This window comes from Sturnus vulgaris, chromosome 1 (assembly GCF_052056855.1).
Source record: "Sturnus vulgaris isolate bStuVul1 chromosome 1, bStuVul1.hap1, whole genome shotgun sequence".
Taxonomy (NCBI): Eukaryota; Metazoa; Chordata; class Aves; order Passeriformes; family Sturnidae; genus Sturnus; species Sturnus vulgaris.
The window spans coordinates 133,258,273-133,282,054 of NC_142243.1; the positions used below are offsets into that span (position 1 = coordinate 133,258,273).

Here is a 23,782-nt window from a genome sequence, read left to right on the forward strand (position 1 = left end):
GTTTTTACTTAAGAAATACTCTTTCACCACTTAAATACATTTTTAAACAAAACTTAACAAGATTGAATGTTCATCGTCACCTATACAACCGTATCTATTTTCCTCTATTTATAGGAAGTTTTACTATAAAGGAATAAATATTCCACAGCAAGATACTGTTCTTGAGAGATGTCAGAACCAAAAGTAAGGCAGTGTTGTAATAACCAAGGGAAAATATTCCGTTTCCTTCGCACATGCTCATCATGAAGGTACTGCCATCAAAATTTCATTTGCCTCTGTTTTTTTCTAAACTCTACAACTTACCGTCACCTTCTTCCTCCTCTTCACCCTCTTCTTCATCTTCATCATCTTCCTCCTCCTCCTCTTCTTCCTCATCAGCAATACTCTCTACAGTATGACCATCATCATCATCCTCATCATCATCATCCTCATCCTCCTCCTCCTCAACATCCACATCATCATCATCTTCCCCTTCTTCTGGCTGATCTTCCTCCACTTCTCCATCATCAGAATATTGGCTTTCTTGATGAATGGACGTTCGATCAGGAGAAATCGGCTCAAAGTAATCCTCCCTATGGTCCACATCATCTTCTTTTTCCCCAACCACTAAAAACAGAATCAAAGTTTCAGAAATAAGAGCACTTTTCTGAAATCCAAAGATATTAAACAGGACTGGCCCTATTAGTGTATCCCATCTGGCCCCATACACTTGGGCTGACCATTCCCTCCTTGATTGCTGAGGGTTCATTCGGCTCCCTGTGTCTGTCTTCCAGCCCAGGAGAGTAACTGAACTTCCTACAAGAAAGTCGTTAACTATCTCAGCTTTTTCCACATCCTTTGTCACCATCCATCACCCTGCATTCAATAAAGGAGATTCTCCTCAGCCCTCCTTTTTTTTTTTTTTGCTAATGTACTTAGAAAGATTTTTGTCTTTAATGGCAATAATATTTTATCTTTAATGGCAGTATATATGCTTCAGGTTTCTGCATCACATATACTAGAGAAGAAAAAAAAGCATTTTGAAAATCTTCAGGTGATCACAATCACTTAGTTCAGCAAGACTATGATTATGTAGATCTCTTGGCACTTCTAACCAATATAGAGACTGGGTAACTTGGCAGATGGTGCAGAATAATGGAGAGGTACAATGGATACCAGACTCAACAGAACACTTATGAAAACCATGAGCAGCATATTCAACAGTGTACTGGTTAACAACCAATATTCACAATCTACTATCTTTAAAAATGATGCAAATGAACAAACCAAAAGTTTTTTTTTTCAAATCCCTTTCCTAAAACTGAATCTGTCCAACAGAAGTAACAGCAGACAAGCAACTTCACAATGAGCAGGAACACAGAATTCTGCCTCCTCTAAGCAGTGACGTGCAATGTAGAGCAAATAAAACACAGTCTCTTCTCATTCTACCTGACACTGGCATAGGTTCATCCTCATCATCATCAGGAGGAGGAGGGCCTGGAGGTGTCCTTGGTCCCCTGGGCTGTGGTCTTGGAGGACTGCCATTGAATTGGTCTTCTTTCTCTCCATCAACTATATTTATTAGGAAAATAAAAACTTGCATTTAATGAAACTGCAGGAATAAAAGCAGAAAAGTTTTGGGTTTCAGTGCTACTTCTGACTGGGGAACACCATTGCCCAGCTTTTATTTTATCTATATTTCTGCATTACATAAGGCAACTTTCTAAAGTCACTTTTGATGCAAACAAGAACTACATCAATAAACAAGCTAATTAACACTATTGGTTTTTTAATGTAATACTTGTTTAAAACTTAGGTGAGTAATTGCCAATTTCGGTTTTGACACTATTCATATTGTAACTCTATCAATAATATCCAAATTGTTTTTTTAAAAAAACAGTTTACATTTTATTCAGCTGGCTTCTATGGTTTACAACTGTTCTTTACTGCATATAGTATTCAAATTTTGCAGTCTTCTAGCCATACTTTGAACAATAATCTAAAACCAAAATTGAAGCAGAAACTTGACCATGGATTCTATTAATGGCTGTTCTAAAACTAGTGCCAAGCACTCTTTGTAATGTATTTTACACAAATCAGATAAGCAAAGTTAACTATGACTGTGAAATTTTCTTGTTATGATTTTAATACTGTTCTAATCACTTTTCTAATAGTCCAATCATCTACATTCTAATGAGTTCACAAGTTAAACTGCATTTTGACCATCCAAAGTAACTAGCAATAGATCAAATAAACCACTCTCATATAAGCACCACATGCGACCCTACTTAAAACCATTCAATATAAAGATAGAAGAAAATATGAAACTAAAGATATAATAAGGAAAAATGAAAGCCATTATAATCTAAAATGTGGAAGAACTGGTGATTTGTTTTTCAGATGGGATACTGTTACACTGATTTGTAAAAGAAAAATCTCTGTCTTCTCCCAAGACTTACCATGTTTTGGATTTCTTTTCAATCCAGGCTGCTGCTGGGGAGGTGGAGGTGGAGGGGGTGGTGGAGGAGGTGACTCTCTCTCATGAGTTATTACCCTGTCAACTGACCCATATATTGCCAAAGTCAGACAGTTGTACCACCCTCTAAGAACCAATCCATCTGTGTTGACCTGTTGGTTAAAAAAAAAAATAAGACAACTTCAAAACAATTACTCCAGTATCACTGTATCAGTATCTGCATAAAAGCCAAAAGAAAAGTCCAACATTAAAATTCTTCTTTATCCCACATTTTGAAAACTGAGAAAACATTAAACATGTCAATCATTGCAACAAATAATCTTTCTCTAAAATCATTAAATTGACTAGATAGATCCCTAGTCCACTACAGCCCATTAATGGAAAAAATCCCAACAAAAAAACAAATGACAGACAATACGAGAAACTACAGGAAGACTCTAAAGTAATGAGTATCTAAACTACAGGCAGGTTTCAGGATAAGTTTTGAAACAATAAACACTTTACACAGTGCTAACACACCACATTAAACCATATTTACACCTAAACGACAGCTATGCAAGGAAAGAAGAGGTTTAAATTGCACTGCATTACCTTTGCATTGGGCCTGAAAATAATCGAAGTGTTTTCATCATATTCAAGGCTGTTAAATGAAAGATACAAAGTCATTTTACATTTTAATATAAAGCATGTTTACAGAAATAAAACACAGCAATAACAATCACACAAGCCAACAATAAAACACTGAACAAATACATAAAAGAGTGAAAAAGCACTTCTTTCTACAGAATGATTTGCATTAATATATATGGACTCTGTAAATTTAAAAACATCACAAACTTTTCTTACTTTATGCATAAACCTCTGTCATTCCACACAGATCGGAGGAGAACAATAGGAACACAAACTAGCAAATTCCAAACCAAACATGAATATCATGGGAGATACAGGATTTTCTATTGTGCATTCTCTGCACTATAAAAATTTTCAGGAAGAAAAGGTAAATAATGAAGTCACACATTAATCTTGAAAGAACTTACCTTCCCAGCCGATCAAAAACAGGGGCACTTGGTTTGCTGACATTGTTGAAAAACAAGTCCAGTTGAAATGAATGGGGGGATGTCTCTCTAGGAACAGCATAAAAATAAAATTAAATTAGATGAATTCCTTATCAGAGTAAGTAGGACTACCAAGGCAAAAAAACCCACAAAATTATACTGTTTAAGTAGCACCTCAAAATAATTACAAGTTCAGCAAACACATAAATGCATTTTACATTTTTCTGTAGGAAGGTCTACTGAGATACAAATGTTCAACAAAAAAAATATGAGGAAGATTTTCCTGAATCTGATAGCTGGTATGTTTCACTTACCCATAAGCCCTGTTGTCAGGCAAACTTGTGTGAGCTCTCACTCCTGGAGGAATGACTCGGACTTCATTTATGTAAACCACGCATGGAAAACGAACCACATCAATATTGGTGCTTTGCTGCAAAACAAAGAAGAAGCAGAGTCTAGGAAATATAAAATGCAAACAACATTATGTACTTGTATTCTCTACTAAAGGAACATGTTGTAATCTTAATAATAAAATTCAATTCTGTAAAATGCTAAACACTGATAAACACTGTTACAAAGAAAAATGGGGGTTTTAATATAATCTCGGCACTTTTCATAAATTTAACACTATTTTTTCATAGAAAGTGTTACTGGTTTATTTATTTACTTAATTTACTACCTCTACTTGCAAGAATCTTTTAAACAGTAACAGGTTGTTTTTCCAGACAGAAGGTATGTGTAGTGTAATTCTAAACATTAGCAAATTTCATATTTCAAATGCAGTATTAAAAATTGTAAGTCCGTTTTACTAGATCTGTACAAAAAGTCCATACAATGTTTATTTTGCAACACCTGAAAACCTTTAGCAAATATAATTTCTGTTTACCATACAGAAACAGCAAGTATAAGGAATTCTTACACCCTCCAAAAAGACGTTTGAGCAGACTAGGAGGTTCTCAAACTTACAGTGATTTTCCATGTAGCAGCTACTAAATAATTAATGCTGGACGTCTTCTCTCACTAAATTCACTGCAGTAGATCTTATCACATTTATCCATAATTTTTACCATATATATGCTTATAGAACAGTACACATATATAACTTTAGGTTCAATTGTAAACATATAAAGACCTCCTTAACAGAAGCTCAGAATCACATTTCCAATTAACAACTTGAATTAGCAGACTGATAGGAAAAAACCCCAAACCACTGATCTATTAACACAACTAAAAAATGAAAATTAAAAAACAAGTTGATCTGCAGTTAAAATGTACCTCTTTCACTACAATCAGAAAGCAAATGAAACCAGCAGAAAGAAAGTACAAAAATTTTTAGAAAGCTAGTAAGCAATGAAACAGACAAACTGGAGTTTTAAGAACAGTTTTTAAGATATGTTTTTGGGCATGTGTTACTGTCTCCTAAAAAATCCATACAGACATTTTTTAGCACACAATATAACACCTTGGCATGTGGGCTGACATGTTAGAAGCTGGATGGTGGAACCAAAGGAATCCTGCTAGGACAGGGAGCACAGATGCACATACAGGAATAGGGTGAAGTGCAGCCTGCATGGAGTGAGGGCTGTGGGAGCTCATCTGTGCCTCTAGAAAAGATCTGAGTCATGCAGGAGACTCAGATTTTTGGAGGAAGGGCTGCTCTGGGGAGCTTCATCGCCAGGAATACTGCCCAAATAAAGACAAATTCCTCTTTAAATGATATAGGATTATGCCTTGACAGCCATGCATCAACATCACCAAAACAGCAAGTGAATTCAACCCACTTTTCCTACAAAACATTAAAAAAGACCCTACATCAGAACTGCTCAACAGCAGTCAAACTGCATAGCTAAGCCAAATTAATAATTTTATGCAAAAATACAGCAGTACTTTTGAAGAACTGAGAGTTCCAGTGCAACATTCATAATGCACAAAGCAGAAGAATTAGTATAACATAAAGGCTTTCAAGAAACGTGTAAAATTCCTAAGGTTCCGGTTCAGACAATGTCACTGGTAAGAATGAAAGTGACAGAAAATTATTTTAAAATAACACGATTTAAAATGCTCCACAAGAGGACATAGGGTCCTGAAGAGGAATAAGAGTGGCTACTGTTTCTACCCAGGGGAACAGTGCTGGGTAGCACTCCCAGCCTAACATTGTGTTAAACAGCAGAATTAAAAACACATTTGGGCCGAGCTGATCCGGACAGCTGGAAGACTCCTGAATAACTTTTCAATTGCATTTCATTGTAGCATGATTTCAAAATACTCCGTTCTTCCCCTAATGCTTATCCATGAAGACAGTCGAGTTATTCTATGAATCTGAAACGTCTTTCTCATGTTACAATCGCTTTTTCCCTAACAATCCCATTCTTCCTCCCTGAACAGCACATCGAGCTCAGTCCTGCACAAACCTGCTGCAAGACCAGCAGTTTCAAAGATGCTCAGGATCCCGACAGCCTCACGATGGAATATTTGCACGATCTACCACTGCCAAAAAATCTTGAAATACTCATTTTGTGTAAAGTGAATAAATCTAAGGGAATATCTCACAAACACACAAATATCCCTCCTTATCATTAGCTACACCAGAGCATCAGGAATCTCATAAGCGGCAGCGCACGGCCCCCTAGTCGACTTCTTCCACCATCGCCCTCTCGAAGCACGTTCATCCTCTTTGTTCTCTGCTCGCCTCTACTCCCCCAGTCACCTCGAAATGCCCGCTCCTTTTCCACCACCCTCCGCCCCCTGCCAGCAGCACCTCGGGCTGCCAGGACAGCGGCTCGAGAAAGGTTTCGTGTCAGATGAAGCGGGAAGGAGGAGACAGCCCCTCCTTGGCGGCACCTGCCCCGGGGCTGTTCCTGCCCGACCGCCGCCGGGGCCCGCCCCAGAGGGGGTTCCGCACGCCTGGGAAGCCCCGGCGCGAGCAAGGGGGCGCCGGCAGCAGCCCAGGAGAAGGGAGAGGAGAGGAAGGCAGCTGAGAGAAGAGGCAGACCCGAACCCCGTTTTACCTCCGCGCTCTGGTGCTTGAACGTGTCCAAGAAGAGCAGCTCGGTGGTGGCATCCGCCGCCATCTTGGCCGGGCCGCGGGGGACGCGCTTCCGGTGCGCGCGCGAGCGCTTCCGGTGCGCGCGGGGCGGGACCGCTGCTCTCAGCGCCGTCAGGGGACGCAGAGCTGGGCTTGGATCCGCGCTCGCGGCACCGCAGAATGAATTAGGTTGGTAAAAACCTCCGAGATCGTCGAGTCCAACCTGCTAAAACTCGGGCCGCAGTCGGGGTTGTGAGCAGCGGGGCAGTGCCTCCGTTCTCCACAGACCTAGTCCCCGCTGGGCGTCACCGCAGTCCGCGCCGAGCCTTTGCCTCCGCTCGGTTTCACAAGCCCGGTGCTGGTTAATTTCAGCCTCGCCTGAGAAATTTCCTTTGCAGCTTTTCCCGTGCTTCAAACGAACTCTTTTCAGGTGAAGAACTTGTCGCTTCTCTCGCGTAGCACAATTCCTTTCAGTTTTTCCGCAGCGCCAGATGTATCTGTTTGGCATCCATTGCCCTTCTGCAACAGCAATCAAGTTGTACAAGCACTGGGGACACCACGAAGCCAAAGCCAGCCCGTGGCCAGGAGAATGATGTGGAATTAATCTTACGCAATCGATGTTGCTTACACAAGTTTTCTGTACGAGTTCTGTGCCTGACAGCAAAGCTGCACCATGTGTCTTTGGAGGAAGCTGTAAAAAGATGTGTTACATCTCTAGATGGAAGTTTCAGCCAAATACCTGCACTTTCCCTCACGGTGATGATTATCACCTGCTATCTTCCTCTTGTGTCTGAAACAGCTGCTTATGAAATACAGTGGTTTATGTGTGTATCAGGACTTCACAAGCCCCTTTTTTGTTTCAGTAGCTGAGCTTGCTGCTCTCTCAGCACTCCAAACTTTCACTTACACCAGGAGCAGCAATCCTCTGGGTTGTACTCCACATGAAAATGTTGCATCACTTTAAACAAGGCTGTGGTTCGATATATCAATTTGCAGTGGTGAAACTATTTCAGGAAGTTCCTGTCCCCACAGCACATGTTGGGGTGCCAGACACAGCATGTAATTCCCCAACCAGTTCTACTGGCACAGCTGAAGAGGTGTTTTGTGGCAGAGCAGGGATACACATCAACTAGAATTTTTTCTCAGTTCACTGAAAACATGCCTCTGCCTCATGTTATTTGAACAGAAGTAGTTAAAGTACAAATTCCTTTAAAGAAATATTTCACAATTTGAAAACCAAGGGGCATCCTTGGTCACACTGGCAGATTGGCTACTGTCATTCTTGCCCCAACATGGATCCCTCTCTCATCCTGATGAATTACCAGATCTAAATTCCTGAAGTAAAATACAATATCTTCATGTAGAAAAGAAGAAAAAAACCTTTATATGTATTTTACTAAGGTAGCACAGTGCCTTTTGACACTTGGCATAGCTTGTTTTGATGATATTTAAGGGCTCCTCAGAGACCTCTATGGGGCAGTAGCTTTGCAACTACTCCAAATATGGGCATCACCGTGTGTGCCATTGTGCCAGAGGAGCTCAGTCCCTGTCAGGTGACAACTCTGCTGGGATAGCCTGCAACAGCACTGCAACCAGGTCAGCCAGTGAGAGTCATGTCAGTAACTGGCAGGGGAATTCCAGCCCTGCGTGTTTATCTGCAGTGACTCCCTTGCTGCTGCTAACAGCTGCAGCTTTGCATGTGAACAGAATCAGCTTTGAAGGATTAAATTCCAACGGCTCTGAATGCAGTGTCATTGGCTTCAGCACATGGCTGGGCTTACAGGTCAGGCATTTCCTTGCTGCAAGGTAAAACAGCAGTGCTTGAATGTCACACACAGTTGCTCAATATCAAGAAGCAATTTGGGTATTTTGGAGGGCATTTTCTCTACTGATGAAAGTGGAGATAACAGAATTTGGTTATGAACAGCAGTAAGAGACATTTAAAAAGCAGTGGTAAACAAAAAAGAATGATACAGTTGATTCTCCAGTTTCAATTGTAAGAAGTTGATATTCTGAAAGGAAACTGGGGAAAAGTAATACAGGTGGGATACTTGTCAGAGGCCAAAGGTCTCGGCGGGAAAGGATAAAAGTTGCAGGCGGTATTGAAGACACTCCTGTAGAAGAATAGAGCAGGGTGGGAGATGCAGAACTGTCAGAAAAGATCTGGACATATTGAGAAGTGCAAAGTCACAGGTTGTTTGTAAGGAAGGGGATCAATGGGTGAAAGAAGGAAGCTTCAGAAAAATGGAGGAAATAAAGAAGAGGACACATGAGTCTCTTGCAGTGTTGGGAGTGGGGGATGCGAGCTCCTTGGCAAGAAGAGTGGTGTGAGTTGTTTCAGAACTGTCCTGCTACAGTAAGTGGAACAAAAGGACACATGGTGGGAAATCACCAGAACTAATACCAAAATGACAGAAAAACAGTTACATTGAGATTAGCAAAAGGGCTGGGCAGACAGACAGCAGGCAGGAAACAAAGGATTTACAGAGAGGGGGTGAGTACAGCAATAGTGTGCTGGGAGGAGCCCTGAGAGGTCACCTTGCTTCAAAGCACCCCAGTACCTCCCTGTAGATAGCAATACTGGTGTTTTCTGGAAGGTGACACTTCATGCAAAGACTATGCTTAATCAGTCCCAGGTCAACGGAATGGCCAGGAACAAGCAACTGCAATGGGAGTACACAAATGCCAAGAGCCTGGGCAACACAACACAGGAACCTGAACAACTGGTGCATGTTGTCAGACCAGATGCTGCAAGCATGCAAGAAAGAGGGTGGAATGGGAACTGTGACTGGAAAACAGGTGTTTTAAGGAATGTATTAGCCAAGAAAGAGAAAAATAAAAGGTAATGGCTCTAGAGTAGCAATTAGTGACAAGCAGCTTCATAAACAGATGAATAAATAAAATGAAGGTTAGCCAGTAACCCAAAAGACATCATAGTAATTAAAAATACTTTTAGGATACAGTTCCACCTTTGAAACCCCCTTTGAAAGGGGTTACTATACATAATGCAGCCTGCTGTAGCAATAATTTGAGGAGTCTCATGCTCCTAGGTGGACAGAGACATGAGATAATAAGGCAGAAGAGAGAAAAATAAGTGTATAAACAACAAATCACAAGTAAAGGAGCAGGTGCCCATCCAAAAATCATTTTCAAAAAGACAAGGGCTGCATCTCAAAAGCCAAGCTGGCACTGAGAAAGAAACTGCCTAGGACAGATGATTAAGTTTCACTGAAAGACAAGCAGCTAGCCAAGAACTCTCTGTCTGGCATGCTCCACTGTGAAGTAATTTCAGAAACGTTCTGGATTTTTGTACTAAAGTATAAATGTTTTTCTAAGAAGTTGCAGTTCCTGAAAGGGAACTGCACAAAGAAATCCTATGCCATTGAATCTTTCTGCTTCAGGATAAGCAGGGTTCACAAAGCAAACTCCAGTCTCACTCCTCAGATGCTGATTACAGATCACCTGCAGCCACTACTGAGGACAAACACCCCAGACCTCCACAAATGTTTTACTCAATGCATCAGAAGTCAGAAGACAAATGCACAAAGAAAACCAGGTGCTCTAAACCTCCAACAAATAGGGCACAATTATATTAGTTGTTTCCTGATCCCTGATTCACTTGGCAAATTTCAGCTACTGCTTTTAAAAACTGGACGGATTAATTTTATATTTTAACTCCTTAAATTGCAGCTCCTGCTACCAGCGAATGTCAATTTCGAAATTCGGACCAGAGAGAGTGAAAATTACTCCAGCCGTCATATGTCATGCTGTAATTTGGTGGCAGTCGCTGCAAGGAGAACCAGGCTGCACCAAACCACGGTAGGAGGAGGATGCCAGGCACTATGGGGACAAGTCAGTGGCTGGCACAATCTCCAGCAGTGGTGGAGCACATCTGCTCCTTTTCTGTCAAACAAATGTGTATGTGTTAATGAAAGGTGGTGCACGCTGTGAACCTGCACCAGCATAAGGAATGGTGATGGAGAAACACACAAGGCACACCTTCATCAAAATGTCCAGCACACAGCTGATAAGCCAGGTGACATGATGGATGAGCAGCTGGCTCACAGGTCAGGTGCAAAGAGTTGTAGTGAATAGGGCAACATCAGGCTGGCAACCTGTCACTACTGGCGTTCCATCTTTGGAATTTCTTTTCAATATCTTCATTAAAGACTTGGATGTGGGACTCAAAGATATACTAAGTAAATTTGCTGACAACACCAAATTGGGAGGACCTGTCAACTCCTTTGAGGGCAAAGAGGCCCTGCAAAGGGATGTTGACAAATTAAGAGAGATGGGCAATCACCAAATGTATGAAGTTTAAGAAAGGTAAATGCCAGATTCTGCACCTGGGGTGGGGCAATCCTGGATGTACAGACAGCCTGGGGAACGAGAGGCTGGAGAGCAGAGCCACAGAAAGGGACCTGGAGGTCCTGGTCAGTGGAAAGTTGAATGTGAGTCAGGAATGCCCTGGCAGCCAGGAGGGCCAATCCTGTCCTGGGGTGCATCAGGCACAGCATCACCAGCTGGGCAAGGGAAGGGATTGTCCTGCTCTGCTCTGAGCTGGGGCAGCCTCACCTCGAGTATTGTGTGACATTTTGGTCACCGCTATATAAGAAAGATACAAACCTCTTAGTGTCCAGAGGAGGGCCATGAGAATGGTGAAAGGCCTTGGGGAAAAACTTTATTAGGAGCAGTTGGGAAGAAAGGAAGAGACTGAGGCAAGACCTCATGACTGTCCTCAGCATCCTCACAAGGAGCAAGTATAGATCTCTTCATTCTTGTGACCAGTGACAGAACTTGAGGAAATGGCATGAAGCTGAGTCAGGACAGGTTTCTGCTAGGTATCAAGAAAAGGTTTTTCACCCAGAAGGTTGCTGGGCACTGCAACAGGCTCCCCAGGGAAGTGATCACAGCACCAAGCCTTCATTAGTTCAAGAAGCATTTGGACAATGCTTTCAGGCACATGGTGTGATTCTTGGGATGTCCTGCTAGGGCCAGGAATTGTACTCAATGATCCTAATGGGTCCCTTTGTTGCCTTTTTCCCAACCTGGAAATGAAACTCGAGGTAATTTTAGTAAGGAGGTAATACAAAAGAGGATCTTTCATGAAGGCCTGCAGGGGCCTTTCCTTTCATGGAAAGAAGTCTACAAAAGCCCACCCCCTCCAGGGGTGAGTACATTTTTATAGGTTTTAGGAAATTAGCATAATTGATTAAAAGTACTAATTAGAAGGACAAGTGGTGATACAATTACCCCCCCACCCCCCCCAGGTCAAGCCCCTTCTCTGGAGCCCCCCTTTCAGCACTAGCTGTACTTTGTCCATGAGAATGTATCTCCAAGAGTTGTTCTCAGTCTTGGTTCCCAGGAAGAACTAAGAACCAGAACCACTGGGGCCTTATACCTCCCGGGCTTAGAGCTCTGCAATTTGTTTTGTCTTTCTGCCTAGCGAAAGGCCATGGAAAACTACTGGGACAACTAGCTACTAATACAATAGGTGACAGAGTTACAAATGTATGTGTGAACAATACAGAGAACATATAAAAGAAAAAAGGCAAAACCCAAACAGCATCAGTATAGTCCATGATTCTGTGATCTCAGTAAAAATTTCAAGAAGCAGCATCTCAATAAAGGCAGAAATGAACAGCTGAGGTCTTAAAGAATCAAGTGTATTGGATTTCCCTGCAGAAAGTTAGTAGTGTTTACTCTGCATTCTGTGACTTGTCATGAAAAAAAATTGCGTTGGAGAATTATGCATTTAAAACAGAGATTTTAAAAATAGAGGTTTCACCGTAAAACAAGAGAGATTGTCAAAAGGACCAAAAGCACCAGCTCACCGAGGGAAGGCTGCGACAGCCAAACCAGCCAGCTGTTATCACACGACTTGATCTGCCGTGCCAGAACCATACAGAAGCTGCGTTGCCGTTGCCTTGAGGACGACAGAGGAAAAGGCTTCACCGCCCTGAGCCTCTGGTATCCCTCGGCAGGAGCTGCTCCCGGGAGCAGCCAGCCCGCACGCCGCCACAGCGCTCCCTGGCACACACACCCGAGCAGAGCGGGGGACCTGCCGGGGCTGTTACGAGCGGCGTGGCCATCTGCCCTGCCCTTCCGTCCGGGGCCCAGGGCTGCCCGGAGCAGGGCAGCACTGCCCTGTGCGACATGTCCCGGCAGGACCGGCCGATCCCTCCCCGTCGCTGAGAAGTTGCACCATCCCGGTGCAGCGCACCTCGCCGGCGGAAGGCGCAGCCGGCTGGGTCCAGGCCGCCGTCGGGGTACGCTGAAACTCTTCAGGGGCCCGGGAATACTCCTCCTCCGCCGCCTCGCTCTCGTAACCCGTCCGCACTCCCGGCCCCGCGCTGTGCGTCCCACCCGCAATCCCGGCCCCGCACTCCGGCTGCCGCCCCCGCCGCGCTGCCACGTCCCCGCCCGGCGGGGCCAATGGGCGGCGGCGCCAGGTGTGTGTTACCTGCACCACGTGGGCCGGGGGTGGGCAGGTGGTGCCGCGGCCCCGCGCAGAAAAGCTCGCAGCCATTGCGCTTTTCCCAGGGGTGCAGTTGGTGTGGGAGCAGCTACCACCCACCTCGGGGAAAAGGGGGTGGGAAAGAGGGGGAGCCGTGTGCCTCCCCCACGCTAGGTCCTCGGGGAGTGAGGCTACAGCTGGGGGTTCTGCCGCTTGGGTCTCGCTTGGAAGCGCCTGGGGCAAGGAAAGTTTCCGGCTTCTTCTTTTTCCCCGCTTCTTCCTTTCCTCTTTTTTATCCTCTGCTGGCCCGGTGGCACCATGACGGCGTCTCCCGACTACCTGGTGATTCTCTTCGTGACTACGGCGGGCACCAATGGGGCAAGGTTGGGCTCAGACGAGCGAGAGCTGCTCCAGCTCCTGTGGAAAGTGGTCGACCTGAGGAGTAAGGAGGTATTTTCACCCGACGGGGGAGCACCCCGACCTGCTGCTCCCCTTGGCGCCTGCCATGCTGGATGAGGGCAGGGTGGTCTCAGCGCTGGGCTGGTAATGGGTGTCCCAGGCTGGAGCAAGCTGTGGTGGAGGGCAGGGGCTGGTGCTGCTGGTGGGGACCTCCGGTACGGAGAGCTGACTTACTCCTTCCTCTGCTTTCTCTGGAGCTGGGGCACCTGCATGACGTGCTGGTCCGGCCTGACCACACAGAACTGACGGCTGAGTGCCAAGAGATCACCCAAGTGGATGCAGAGAGCCTGGCACTGGCTCCACCGCTGGAGCAGGCATTGAGACAGGTGACACCCCATAACTGGCTGCTAAGTGCTGGTCTCCTTTGGGAGCTCCCCCATGGGGTAGAGACGTTATCATCTGCTTATTCCTGCTATCAGAGCAGTGGAGCCTGGTACAGGAGCACCGCAGATGTGTGTGTCAGGAAGCCTATATGTGTAGGGCTTTGTGGGCCTTTTTCTCTTGCCTTTTCTTTATTTGCCTTGGGAGGAACTGAACCCTAAGAGAGGAAGGTTAGAGTTAGCTATTTCCCTACCCTGCCGTGCTGGACCCTGAGTGAGTCTCAGCTGAGGGTGAGCCCTAATCAGTGTTGGAAGAAACCAGCTTTAGGTGTCCCCTGTTAAGGCTTGTGCTCATCGGTCCTGGGAAGGTGATGGTACTGAAGCCTCTAGATTAACAAGGAAGTATGTGTGATTCCCACTGAGGGGAGGGCTAAAAACCTGTCTCCTTTCTGACATGCTGGAGTGCCTGTCTGAAAAGCTCTCCTGCCCCAGTACTGCCTCAGCTCTTTGCAATCAACTTTGTCTCATTGCAATGCTCTTGCAAATCTTGAAAAGAATTTTCTTCTGTGATGTGTGCTGTCTGTGTAGCCATATCTCATTAGAAGGGGGAAAAGGGGTGGTTTCCTTGTGAGGAGATTTATGGTGGAAGTTAGCATGTGCTTAGCTAGTAAGAAACAAATCTACAGAAGTGAAGGAGTAGGCTTATATGAAAAGAAATTCTAGCTCTATGTTCCTGCTGCCCAGGAATAACATGTTACTAACTGATGACTGCTTAGTGGAGCCACTCTGATATCTGTAACATGTATGTCTTTTCTTGTTCCTGCCAACAGTTTAATCAGTCCGTGAGCAATGAGCTGAACATTGGTGTAGGTACTTCTTTCTGTTTCTGTACTGATGGACAGTTGCACATTAGGCAGGTTCTGCACCCTGAAGCTTCCAAAAAGGTATGTAGTTGTAGCTTAAGTTTGACTCTTAATGTGCTGTTTATGATTTCTTGCAAAACAAATCCACTTCTCTCCAGTATGAGGGTGCCTTCACACAATCATAGCACAAACATTGCTCATACGTAATGTGCTTACCAGGCTAGAGCCTGTCTCTGTGGAAGGCATATACAGTGCCTTCTCCTTATGCGTTTTTGAGATGCCTTTTTAAGTTAAATCAAAAGGAGGATGGTCTTAAATGTTTGAGAAAGGAGCAACGTATTGACAGTACTTGTAGCTTCTATAGGGCTAACAGGTAGGATTTGGGATTGTTGCTAAATAATTAACCATTTTAACTGTAAACTGTTTTTTGAAATTTTACATTCATGCCTAGTTATAGCAACTTTCAGTCTTTGGGTATTCAGTTGACACTCCAAGGGTACTGTTTGTATTTGTAAGGAGCCGAGCAGTAGTTTGAGGCAGGCTATGAGTGATGTAGTCTGGAGTTTTCCATAACTTCAGAGTTGCCAAATCACTAACAGTGTTATGAAGTCCTGCCTGCTTTTCGTTAGTGATAGGGTTGCAGCAATATGTGAGTCTCTCTGGTTCTGAAATAACTGCCTCAATATTAATAACACCTCATTTTGTGGTTTGGTATGAACATGCACTGCTCTGTAACTGAGCTGTTCTATTCCTCTCGTTGTACCTGACTTCTGTTTCCCCTCAATTTGCTGCCTCATCTTTGAAGGGACACTGCCGCAAGTCTGTGCTGTTACAAAAGTGTTACTGATTGAGCTTGGCTGTAATACTTGTTTGTGCTTTAAGTATTGATAGCTTTGAAGGCTTAGAAGAGAAACTGAGCATTATTCACAGTGAAGGGACAGTTCTTATATATGTAGCTTGTATTCTATGACATATAACATGAGAAAATGTGGAAACAGGTTTTTAAAATACTTTCTTCTTGGCTAATAAAGTAAAGCTTCTCATCCATTTAAATTATGTGGATAAAAGAAGGGACACATCCTAAAATTATTTAAGTTGGTTTGATGTCAGGGATCCTTTTTCTGTATAGTCACAGGAATCAAATCTTCATCAAAATCTTCTGTTGCTGTTTTGTTAAGAATTGTTCATTTGAAATTTGCTCTATGCTGCCTGATTAAGTAAACCAAGTGCTTATGAGACTTATAATAGTTTTTTGATGACTATCCTAATGCGGGGATTGGAGTGTGGGATCAATAAAATCCAGATAGGCAGAAATCTCTAGGCTCTTGAGAAGGTATTTATTTCTAAGATATCCATTCTGAAGCCATCTAGCAACTCCTGGTATTCAGAGAATTAACTGACATCAGCCATTCCAAAAGTATATAAATGAAGTACAGAACTTCATTTCACATCAAGGAAGAAAATTATGCTAAAACTAGAGCAGGAACTATTGGTAAGCCCATCTACATTTTCATAACGCTTTAAAGAATATCGTTTGCCTAATACACCTGTCCATATGCTAAGATAAGTTCTAATGTTCTCAAAGCAGAATTTGTTTTAGAGCCTAAACTGCTTTATTTGGGCTCCCTAAATGTGCTTTCACATAGGCTGTTATCTGTTATAATGCCAACATGCTAACTAGTTGTTAAATCCCAGAAAGCCTTTATGTGTAGTCTAGAAAGGCCTTGCAGACAACAAACAGCCAAAAGGAATATTTAGTATTCTGTCTGGGGTGAAGAGCTAACTGAAGGAGTAAGGGTTTGCATCAGTTTCAACAGCTTCCCCCAAGACTTCTCCATGTCTTCTTTCCACTCCCCCCAAAAATTGGAAGCATATGGTAGATATAGTGGTGGGGCAAGAAGGGTTTCATTGACTTCCAGTGGGCTGTGTAACTTGCTTCTGGCTTTGCCTGCTCCAGTTAAAGCAGGCTGACAACCTCTGCACCGTGTCAAACCCTCTTCTGCACAGTCAGATTTTTTACTTGTTGGAAATAAATATATTTGAAGTGTTACTATTCTCTGAAAACAGCCTTTCCTATAAACTAAAATATCTGCTAGTCTTGCAAAATTTGCTTAATTCTACAAACTGAACTGTCTACCCTCTGGCTTTATACAGTTAAAATTGCAATCAAGAATTGATGATAAATGTTGCAATAAGAGGCATTTGCTCTTCTACATATATTAGATTTGAAGCTCTAGTAATAAAGGCAAATGTTTTTCTGGCAGTGCAAAAGCACATTTCTCTTATTAAACAATATAAAGAGAAAGCTGTTTAAGCAAAAAAAGTTTATGAATGTACTTACCTGGCTAAGCAGAGCTAAGTGAGCTTTCTCTGTAGCAAAGACTGTTTGTGTTTCCTATCTATTCTAAAGATATTGTTAGAAAGTTTGGTGTCTAGACACAAAGTAGGTAAAACTTGCCCTAACTGACAGTAGTTACTTTGTTCCTTTTACAGAATATTTTACTGCCTGAATGCTTCTACTCATTTTTTGACTTGCGGAAAGAGTTCAAGAAGTGTTGCCCTGGTTCCCCTGAAGTTAGCAAACTCGATGTTGCAGCCATGACAGAATGTATCCTTTTGACAGTGATGGTTTCTCTGCTGCTGTTACAGTCTTGCCTGAATTTTAGGACAGAGGTGCATGAGTAATGCTTGCAACACGTTTATGGGTGGTATAACTTTAATGAGTGACTCGGAGCTGTACTGAGTTTTCTCACAAAGATAAAGATAAAAGCACATGAGGATGAATGCTTCCATGGAGAAAATCCTGTATTTCTTCTTGACTTTTGTTTTCTTTACCATCTTTATAGTTGTCTCTCTTTAAATTTCGCAGTTTAATGTAACTAGCACATTTTTTTGCAAATTGCTGTTGTGAATGTTAAAGTTTGGGGTTGAGTTTCATAGCATCAGTTAGATTTTTTTTTTTTTTTTTTAGGCAAGAGCAAATGGCAGAAGACCACCTTAATTTTCAGGAGCAGGGATGGTTATTCTTGATGTGACCTTGCAGTGAATCTCTAACACATGAATGAACTTAAGGCAGGGATGCTGTTGGAACATGTGGTATTTAGTCTCCTAGAAAGTGCATATGCTACACCTCACAGGGTGAGGCTTGGCTGGCACCAAGGTGCACAGTCAGTAGTATGTTTCCATTTTCAGTGATAGGGATATCTAAAGTTACTTTTTGGATAGTCTGAAGTGGTCTGTAACTCCATCCGGTCTGGCTCTTTCCTAGTCGGAGCTTGAGAGCTGAAGCTGTGATTTGGCTGTGCCTTCCTCCCTTGCTTCCCTGGCAGTCTCCCCTCTTGCTGCCAGCTTCAGTCCTTATCCCAAAAATGTTCTTGGACAGAGAGCTACTGAGCTATTGAAGTTGTGGTCACAAAAGTCAGATATCAAGGAGGAATAGAGGAATTTGAGATGCTTGTATTTGTTATTGGTGGTTGATGTTGCTGCTATTGTTTTTAATAACTTTTCCTCTGACTTCCTTATTGTGTCCATGGTTGCCATTAAGAGGTGATGTCTGTCATCAGAGATGTCTGTGGCTTCAGAGATTTTTGAGCTTTCACTGCAGGACTAGTATTGCTTGGGCTTTGTACTTGTTGGGGGCATAAAATACACATATGGGATGGATTTTTGTGTTTAACTATTCTGCTCTGCTTTGTTATCTGCAAATTAAGATTGATGTCTGCTAGTGAAGAGGGCAAAAGTTATTTCTTCCTATATTTTGAAGGAAAGCAGTACACTTAGAGTAGGATTCAGAATCTTTATGTAGAAAAGTGAAATAAATGCTGTGGTGCATAGAAATAGGGTGATGGAGACTTCTTAAAGTTATGGTCAAAAACGTAATACATTGCTTAGGGAATGCTTTGACATGATCTGGAGAAATTAAAGGCAATGAGCTACTTCAGCTGTTTCAGAGACTTGACCTTCTTTTCTCCTTATATGAATATCTGGGGTATGCCTTTCCACTGTGGAAGGAGTTGTATGACTGTAGCTATCTGGAGTGTCACTGGTCAGCTAAGGCATGGTGATGGACTGTGTATTCCCTGTGTGCTAGGAGAGGGGAGCAGATCACCCTGTGTTACCTGACTGTCAGGAAGTCCCTAAAAAGTCAGTGCTACCTGAGAGTAGTTTTGGCAGTTGCCAATAATATTTTCTCTAAGTTCCTAGAAGCTTAGTTTGTCTATCCAAATCCACTCAGCTTGAGTCCAAGTTCTGGACAAGATATGCGTCTTAAGGTGTATAAACTTAACTTCATTCTGGTCTTATATTTATTTTTGTGGCTTATCTTGTTTTGTAACTTCTGAGGCTCTGATTTGTAAGCTTGCTATGTTTATGCAACAAGGCTGAATTCAACTGTCTCTCCCCTATTATTGTGTGAGAATGTGGGAGCAGAGGATGCAGAGACAAAAAAGGGCAAAACAATTTTTTTTTCCTTTTATTGACCAATATGATAATTTTTTGTCCTCACCTTGCTGAAATGTATCCACTTAATCTCCTCAGTGTCAGAACATGTACAGGTAAATTGCACCTGTAGACCATGGACATGTATATGGTGTTTAGATTGTTTAAGCAGGTGCTGAGTCCAAAGACTAGTTCCATAAGTTGTGTGCAGAGTTGTTTAGCTTTTCTTCCTTCTTGTACGGATATGCTGGAGTGTGAGGCACAAAAACAAATCAGAAATAAGTGCAGTAGTTTGAAATGAAGCTGCAGCTTAGCGCATGGAATCAGATCAAGCTCTTTTTGTTCTTGTAGAAAGTGCAGCTTCTTGGCCTCACAGTAAAGAGGGTGTATGAATCTTCCATGATTTCCACAGAAACTATAGTGTGCCAGATACACTAGCATTTGGAGAGGATGGAAGGTTTTAGTATGGAGCTAAGATACTGACTTGATTTTCATTTCTGCATTTACAGACTGGTAGAAGCAGGAGTAGAATGATTTTTGGGCACATCCCTTCATATACTTACATCTCCATTTATCTGTGTGTAGCCTGGTTGTGATCAGTAAGAGGAAACTTTTATGATATTAAATAGTTAGGAGAAAGCTGGGTATTAATCTACAGTCATTTAAGTTATTAAAATCTTCAAAAGCTTTTGTTTTGATGGGTCACTTTTGTTTAAACAAAAAATAACAGGCAAATGGGGAATGTATACTACTATTCCCAGCTGTTATGGGAGATAACTTCCTACTGCACAGTGCAGATACAGATTCAGTGTACAGCACACTGGATTGCAGTGTATATATTTCTTGCAGACAAGGCAACACAATCTTGTAAAAGCACAGAGATAATAGACTGAATAACTGGCTGGGTTATTCTTTCTTTAGAAAGTACTTTGTGGACTTACTCTCTCAGGAGGCTACTTGAAATTTGTGTGCAGCAATGAAGCCATGCCAAATTCAAGAACTCGGGAGAAAGCTTTACAAATCTTTTCTCCCAACCCCTGCAACAAGTTATACATTTCACAATAAGCAGCCACTCATTTCTTTACAATAAAGCAATGTTTAAAATGCTATGAAATTCAAGAAGCTAAGGCAGAACTGAGACTAGTTGTAATGATCTTGGAGTGCTACTGCTGCCTAACTCATGGTGTCAAAACAGTTCTTCTGTATGAGACAGTTTTCTGGCAGACTTTGTCAGAATTGTGTAAGTGTAATGACAGAAGGACAATTATGAGAAATTTTGAGTAACAAACTTGAGAGAAGTGATCATGTTCCAGCAGAGAAAATAACTTGGGTCTGTCAGGTTTTTTTTTTTCTTGTTTTTTTTTTTTTTTATGTGTAAGCATACAAAAGGAGCAGGGCTGTTCTTGCACCCTCTGTACCTCCCATACTTGCTACACTTCTTGATTTGCAAAGCTTGCTAAGCCAGTTTTCACCCTGTGAGTGCCTTCAGGGTGGAGTGAATAATGCTTGCATGACTATTCCTATTAGGTTTGCAGAAGACTCATCCTTTGCCTCAAGATTGGGTGTGCAGAAGCCATTACATGGCAAATAGCTCTTGCTTCCTCCAGTACTTGGTTTGTTCCACTCACTTCTGAACTGGATGTGTGAGGATAACTCCTTACTATGAGTATCTGCCAATATTGTCAGTAGAAACTCAGGGGCGCTTCAGAACAGCTTGTTTAATGTGTTGGATATTTCAGTGCTGAAACTTGCTTTATTGGGGTTTTATTGTTTGGTTTGTTTTTGTTTTTAGCTGGGTGAATAATGTGGAGCACAATTATAACCAATAGTGCTTAACTCTGGCAATAAAAAGCCCGTAATTGGGTATTAGCTGAGAATCTTGGATATTGCTATTTGCATTTCCTGTGATAGTACTCAGGAACTGGGTAATATTATATTACTTTTATGCAAAGCATTATGTAGGAAGATGTAATCTTCTGTCTAAAGGGGCTTAAATAAAAAACAGAGCAAAAGGGAGGGGATCAGTGCAGGGTACAATTGCGATGCTGTTTCATGTCATCTCAGGTGAAGTTAGTTGTTCAGTGAGAAAGGAGTTCAGAGACATGGAAGAGACAGTGGGAAGGAGTAAGTCTTGAAGGACGCTGGCAGTGAGTGAAGCTGTGGTGATGCATCTGAGGAAATGATTTAGAAATTTCTTCCATGTTAGAGGGCCACCCTAATATAGAATATGCCTTTTCTTCCTGCTCCCTTTAAATTGCTGAGTGTTGCAGGAGGTAGTACCACAGCTGCACACCAAGATTAAGTAGTTCCTTGTTTCCCATCTTGCCTTATTTGGGACTGTCTTTTGCTTGTTGTTTCATTGGGAATATACATGTGGATGCTACTGCATATATTAACTCTGGACAGCCATGTCTAGTTTCTAACACTTCATTAAATGTGAGCTTGGATTATCCACTGTAATTGTCTTTTTCCAGTTGCCCAGGAGAGACATAATTTAAATACAAATGTACAGAGACATATGTGTGGTCTCCTACCCCTTCACAGAACAAGGGATGGGATTTACAGACTATTTCATTTATATTTTTTCCCAAGTACCATAATTTCTAGTGCATCTGTCCATAGGTGTCTACCTCTGTGTAGTCAATTATGTTCATTAGAATACAGATTTTTACTTAGCATGCTCTTTAAACGTGCAGAAAACTATCAGTTTTCTTCTCCAATCTTGCCTAAAAGCTGTGCTTCTAACTAATCAGAGGTGAAGGTGTGAGATTGTGCCTGCCTATGTTGATGACTTTCTTCCTCCCCTCCACCGTGTTTATATTCCTCTAGAGTTTGGCACAACTGACTCCCTGTGTCTGACAACTGGTATCAGCTTCTGTTGGCACTAGAGCGTTTTCATAAACTGCTTCTCCCATGGATCAGTGTCTTCAGAAAAGTTTCATCATAGAAAAAAGTTATTGTGGGGTGGGGTCCTTGTTTGTGTTCCTTTTCCCACCCCTTTCACACGGCTGCATTCCCCTCTCTGAATGCTGATCACTTGTAGTGATCTTTGGCTCAGCACAAAGGAAATATTGAAATGTCTTTTCAGTTCTGACAGCACAGTCTAACAGTCAAGCACATGTGCATGCATGTCCCCTGCTGGAATAGCTATTGAAACTCCTGCCCAATTTCTCTTGACTTTTGACAGAGGAAGTGCATTTCCAAAAATCTTCATAAAACCTGGTCAGGTAAGACCAGGAGTCCAACACCTGCACTATCAGCAGCTTCTGGTTCCCTTTATAAGTAGCTGAGGCTTTGCACAAGCTCAGTGTGGAGCTGTTAGGTGCTATGGGGGGGAACAGTGTCAGGAAAGGGAGGAGAAGCACTAATCTGCTCTGATACACAAGGTGCCCAGAAACAGCTGTGTGGTGCTGCTTAGGCACCCTCTCTGTCAGAGTCTGTGGGTTATTTTTCTTCCAAACTCCCTTTCTGGGGGGCAGAGGAGGAGGTGAGCTTGAGTTTAAAGCTTAGGAAGAGAGATTGTGATGAAGAATTTTTTTCTTGTCATAAATAGTTGTAATCTCTTAAACAACACTTTGCAGTTGCTTGGGATTTTTGACTTGTTTTTTAAAATATCTATTTAATGTTTGCAGTACTTTACCCCAAGAAGGTACTAGGAGCAGGACAGTAAAGGCAATGACTAGCAAACTATTTATAGTCAAGCAGTTGGAGGGGAGGAGTCACTGGTTTAAGTATTCTGGCTTTTAAATTAAGATAATTTACTTAAGCTTCAAATATTCTTCTAAGACTAAGCATCATCCTCTCACATTCCATACTCCAATGCACACTTAAAACCAGCAATGCTTCAAAATCAAATTACCCCAAAGTGTATTCTGTTGGCACAGTAGGTTTCCTTTCTGTGGTAGAGGAATGCATAAATTCAGTTAAAGTTATTTTTCATCTTGCAACAAGACAACTGCTAAACAATTTTTGAAAAAGCTGTTTTGTGGAACTGACTTGCAGTCACTCTACAAATAATAGGGAAGACTTTGTCACAAATTTGTGCTGGCTCACCTGTTGATGAGATGATAGAACAAAGCTGGTATGAGGTGTTGGCTTCTAAAAGAAACTGTTTGTTCCCTGCACTTCTTGTAGGCATCTGGCAACTCAAATGTTGCTCAGGTCTATGTGGAGAAAACTTTCCTCTTTTAAGAGGAAACCTGCTGTCTTGGACTATGAAGCAACCTTTTGAACATCATCATGCAGGCTCTGGAGCATTTGAAATGTGTCTAATGTAGTCTGGGGGGCATGTAGGCAAATAATTGGTTCACTTGGCTGTTTTCAATGTGTTCCATTAGTGTACCTTCATGTCAGGATGGGTCTTGTTTAAGAAATTCTCATTTTTGCTCTCAAGTCTTGATGCAAACTGGTAAGGCAAGTAAAAAGTGTGACACTTATTCCCAGCTTTCTTTATTTTTTTTCCTGTTCTTGGTTATATTTTTTTACCTTTCAGTCCTCAAAAAAAAGTGAGTGAAAAAGACCTTTTTAAAAATTTGCTTCATAAATAATGGAGTAGAATTTCAAGTAATCTTACAGTCCTGTGGCCTGGTGTTGGAGAGGGGCAAATATGATGGAAATCAGGAGATATCATAGTAAACTGTTTATGGTTGTCTGAAAAAAGATGGTATATCCCACTTAAATCAGCCTCCCTTTATGAATGTGAAGGGAGTTT

The 23,782-nt window shown here is 42.3% G+C and overlaps 2 protein-coding genes across 4 annotated transcripts in view; one reads left to right on the forward strand and one right to left on the reverse strand.

The window, feature by feature from the left end:
* Positions 1 to 6,604, reverse strand: part of VIRMA (vir like m6A methyltransferase associated) — a 30,634-nt gene extending 24,030 nt beyond the window's left edge. For both annotated transcript variants that reach the window (XM_014888674.2, XM_014888671.2), the window contains exons 1-7: positions 6,519 to 6,604; positions 3,825 to 3,940; positions 3,493 to 3,579; positions 3,047 to 3,095; positions 2,439 to 2,607; positions 1,429 to 1,551; positions 304 to 606 (exon numbers count right to left, since the gene is read on the reverse strand). In XM_014888674.2, the coding sequence (XP_014744160.2) occupies positions 304 to 606; positions 1,429 to 1,551; positions 2,439 to 2,607; positions 3,047 to 3,095; positions 3,493 to 3,579; positions 3,825 to 3,940; positions 6,519 to 6,581 (910 nt within the window). In that variant the 5' untranslated portion in view covers positions 6,582 to 6,604. The remainder of the gene's footprint in view (positions 1 to 303; positions 607 to 1,428; positions 1,552 to 2,438; positions 2,608 to 3,046; positions 3,096 to 3,492; positions 3,580 to 3,824; positions 3,941 to 6,518) is intronic.
* Positions 6,605 to 12,974: 6,370 nt separating this feature from the next.
* The window catches only part of ESRP1 (epithelial splicing regulatory protein 1), a 31,449-nt gene continuing 20,641 nt past the window's right edge, over positions 12,975 to 23,782 (forward strand). The window contains exons 1-4 of one of the 2 annotated variants that reach the window (XM_014888688.2): positions 12,975 to 13,442; positions 13,649 to 13,777; positions 14,602 to 14,715; positions 17,128 to 17,242. In XM_014888688.2, coding sequence (XP_014744174.1) covers positions 13,311 to 13,442; positions 13,649 to 13,777; positions 14,602 to 14,715; positions 17,128 to 17,242 — 490 coding nt within the window. In that variant the 5' untranslated portion in view covers positions 12,975 to 13,310. The remainder of the gene's footprint in view (positions 13,443 to 13,648; positions 13,778 to 14,601; positions 14,716 to 17,127; positions 17,243 to 23,782) is intronic. The other variant, XM_088167734.1, reaches the window with a different exon arrangement.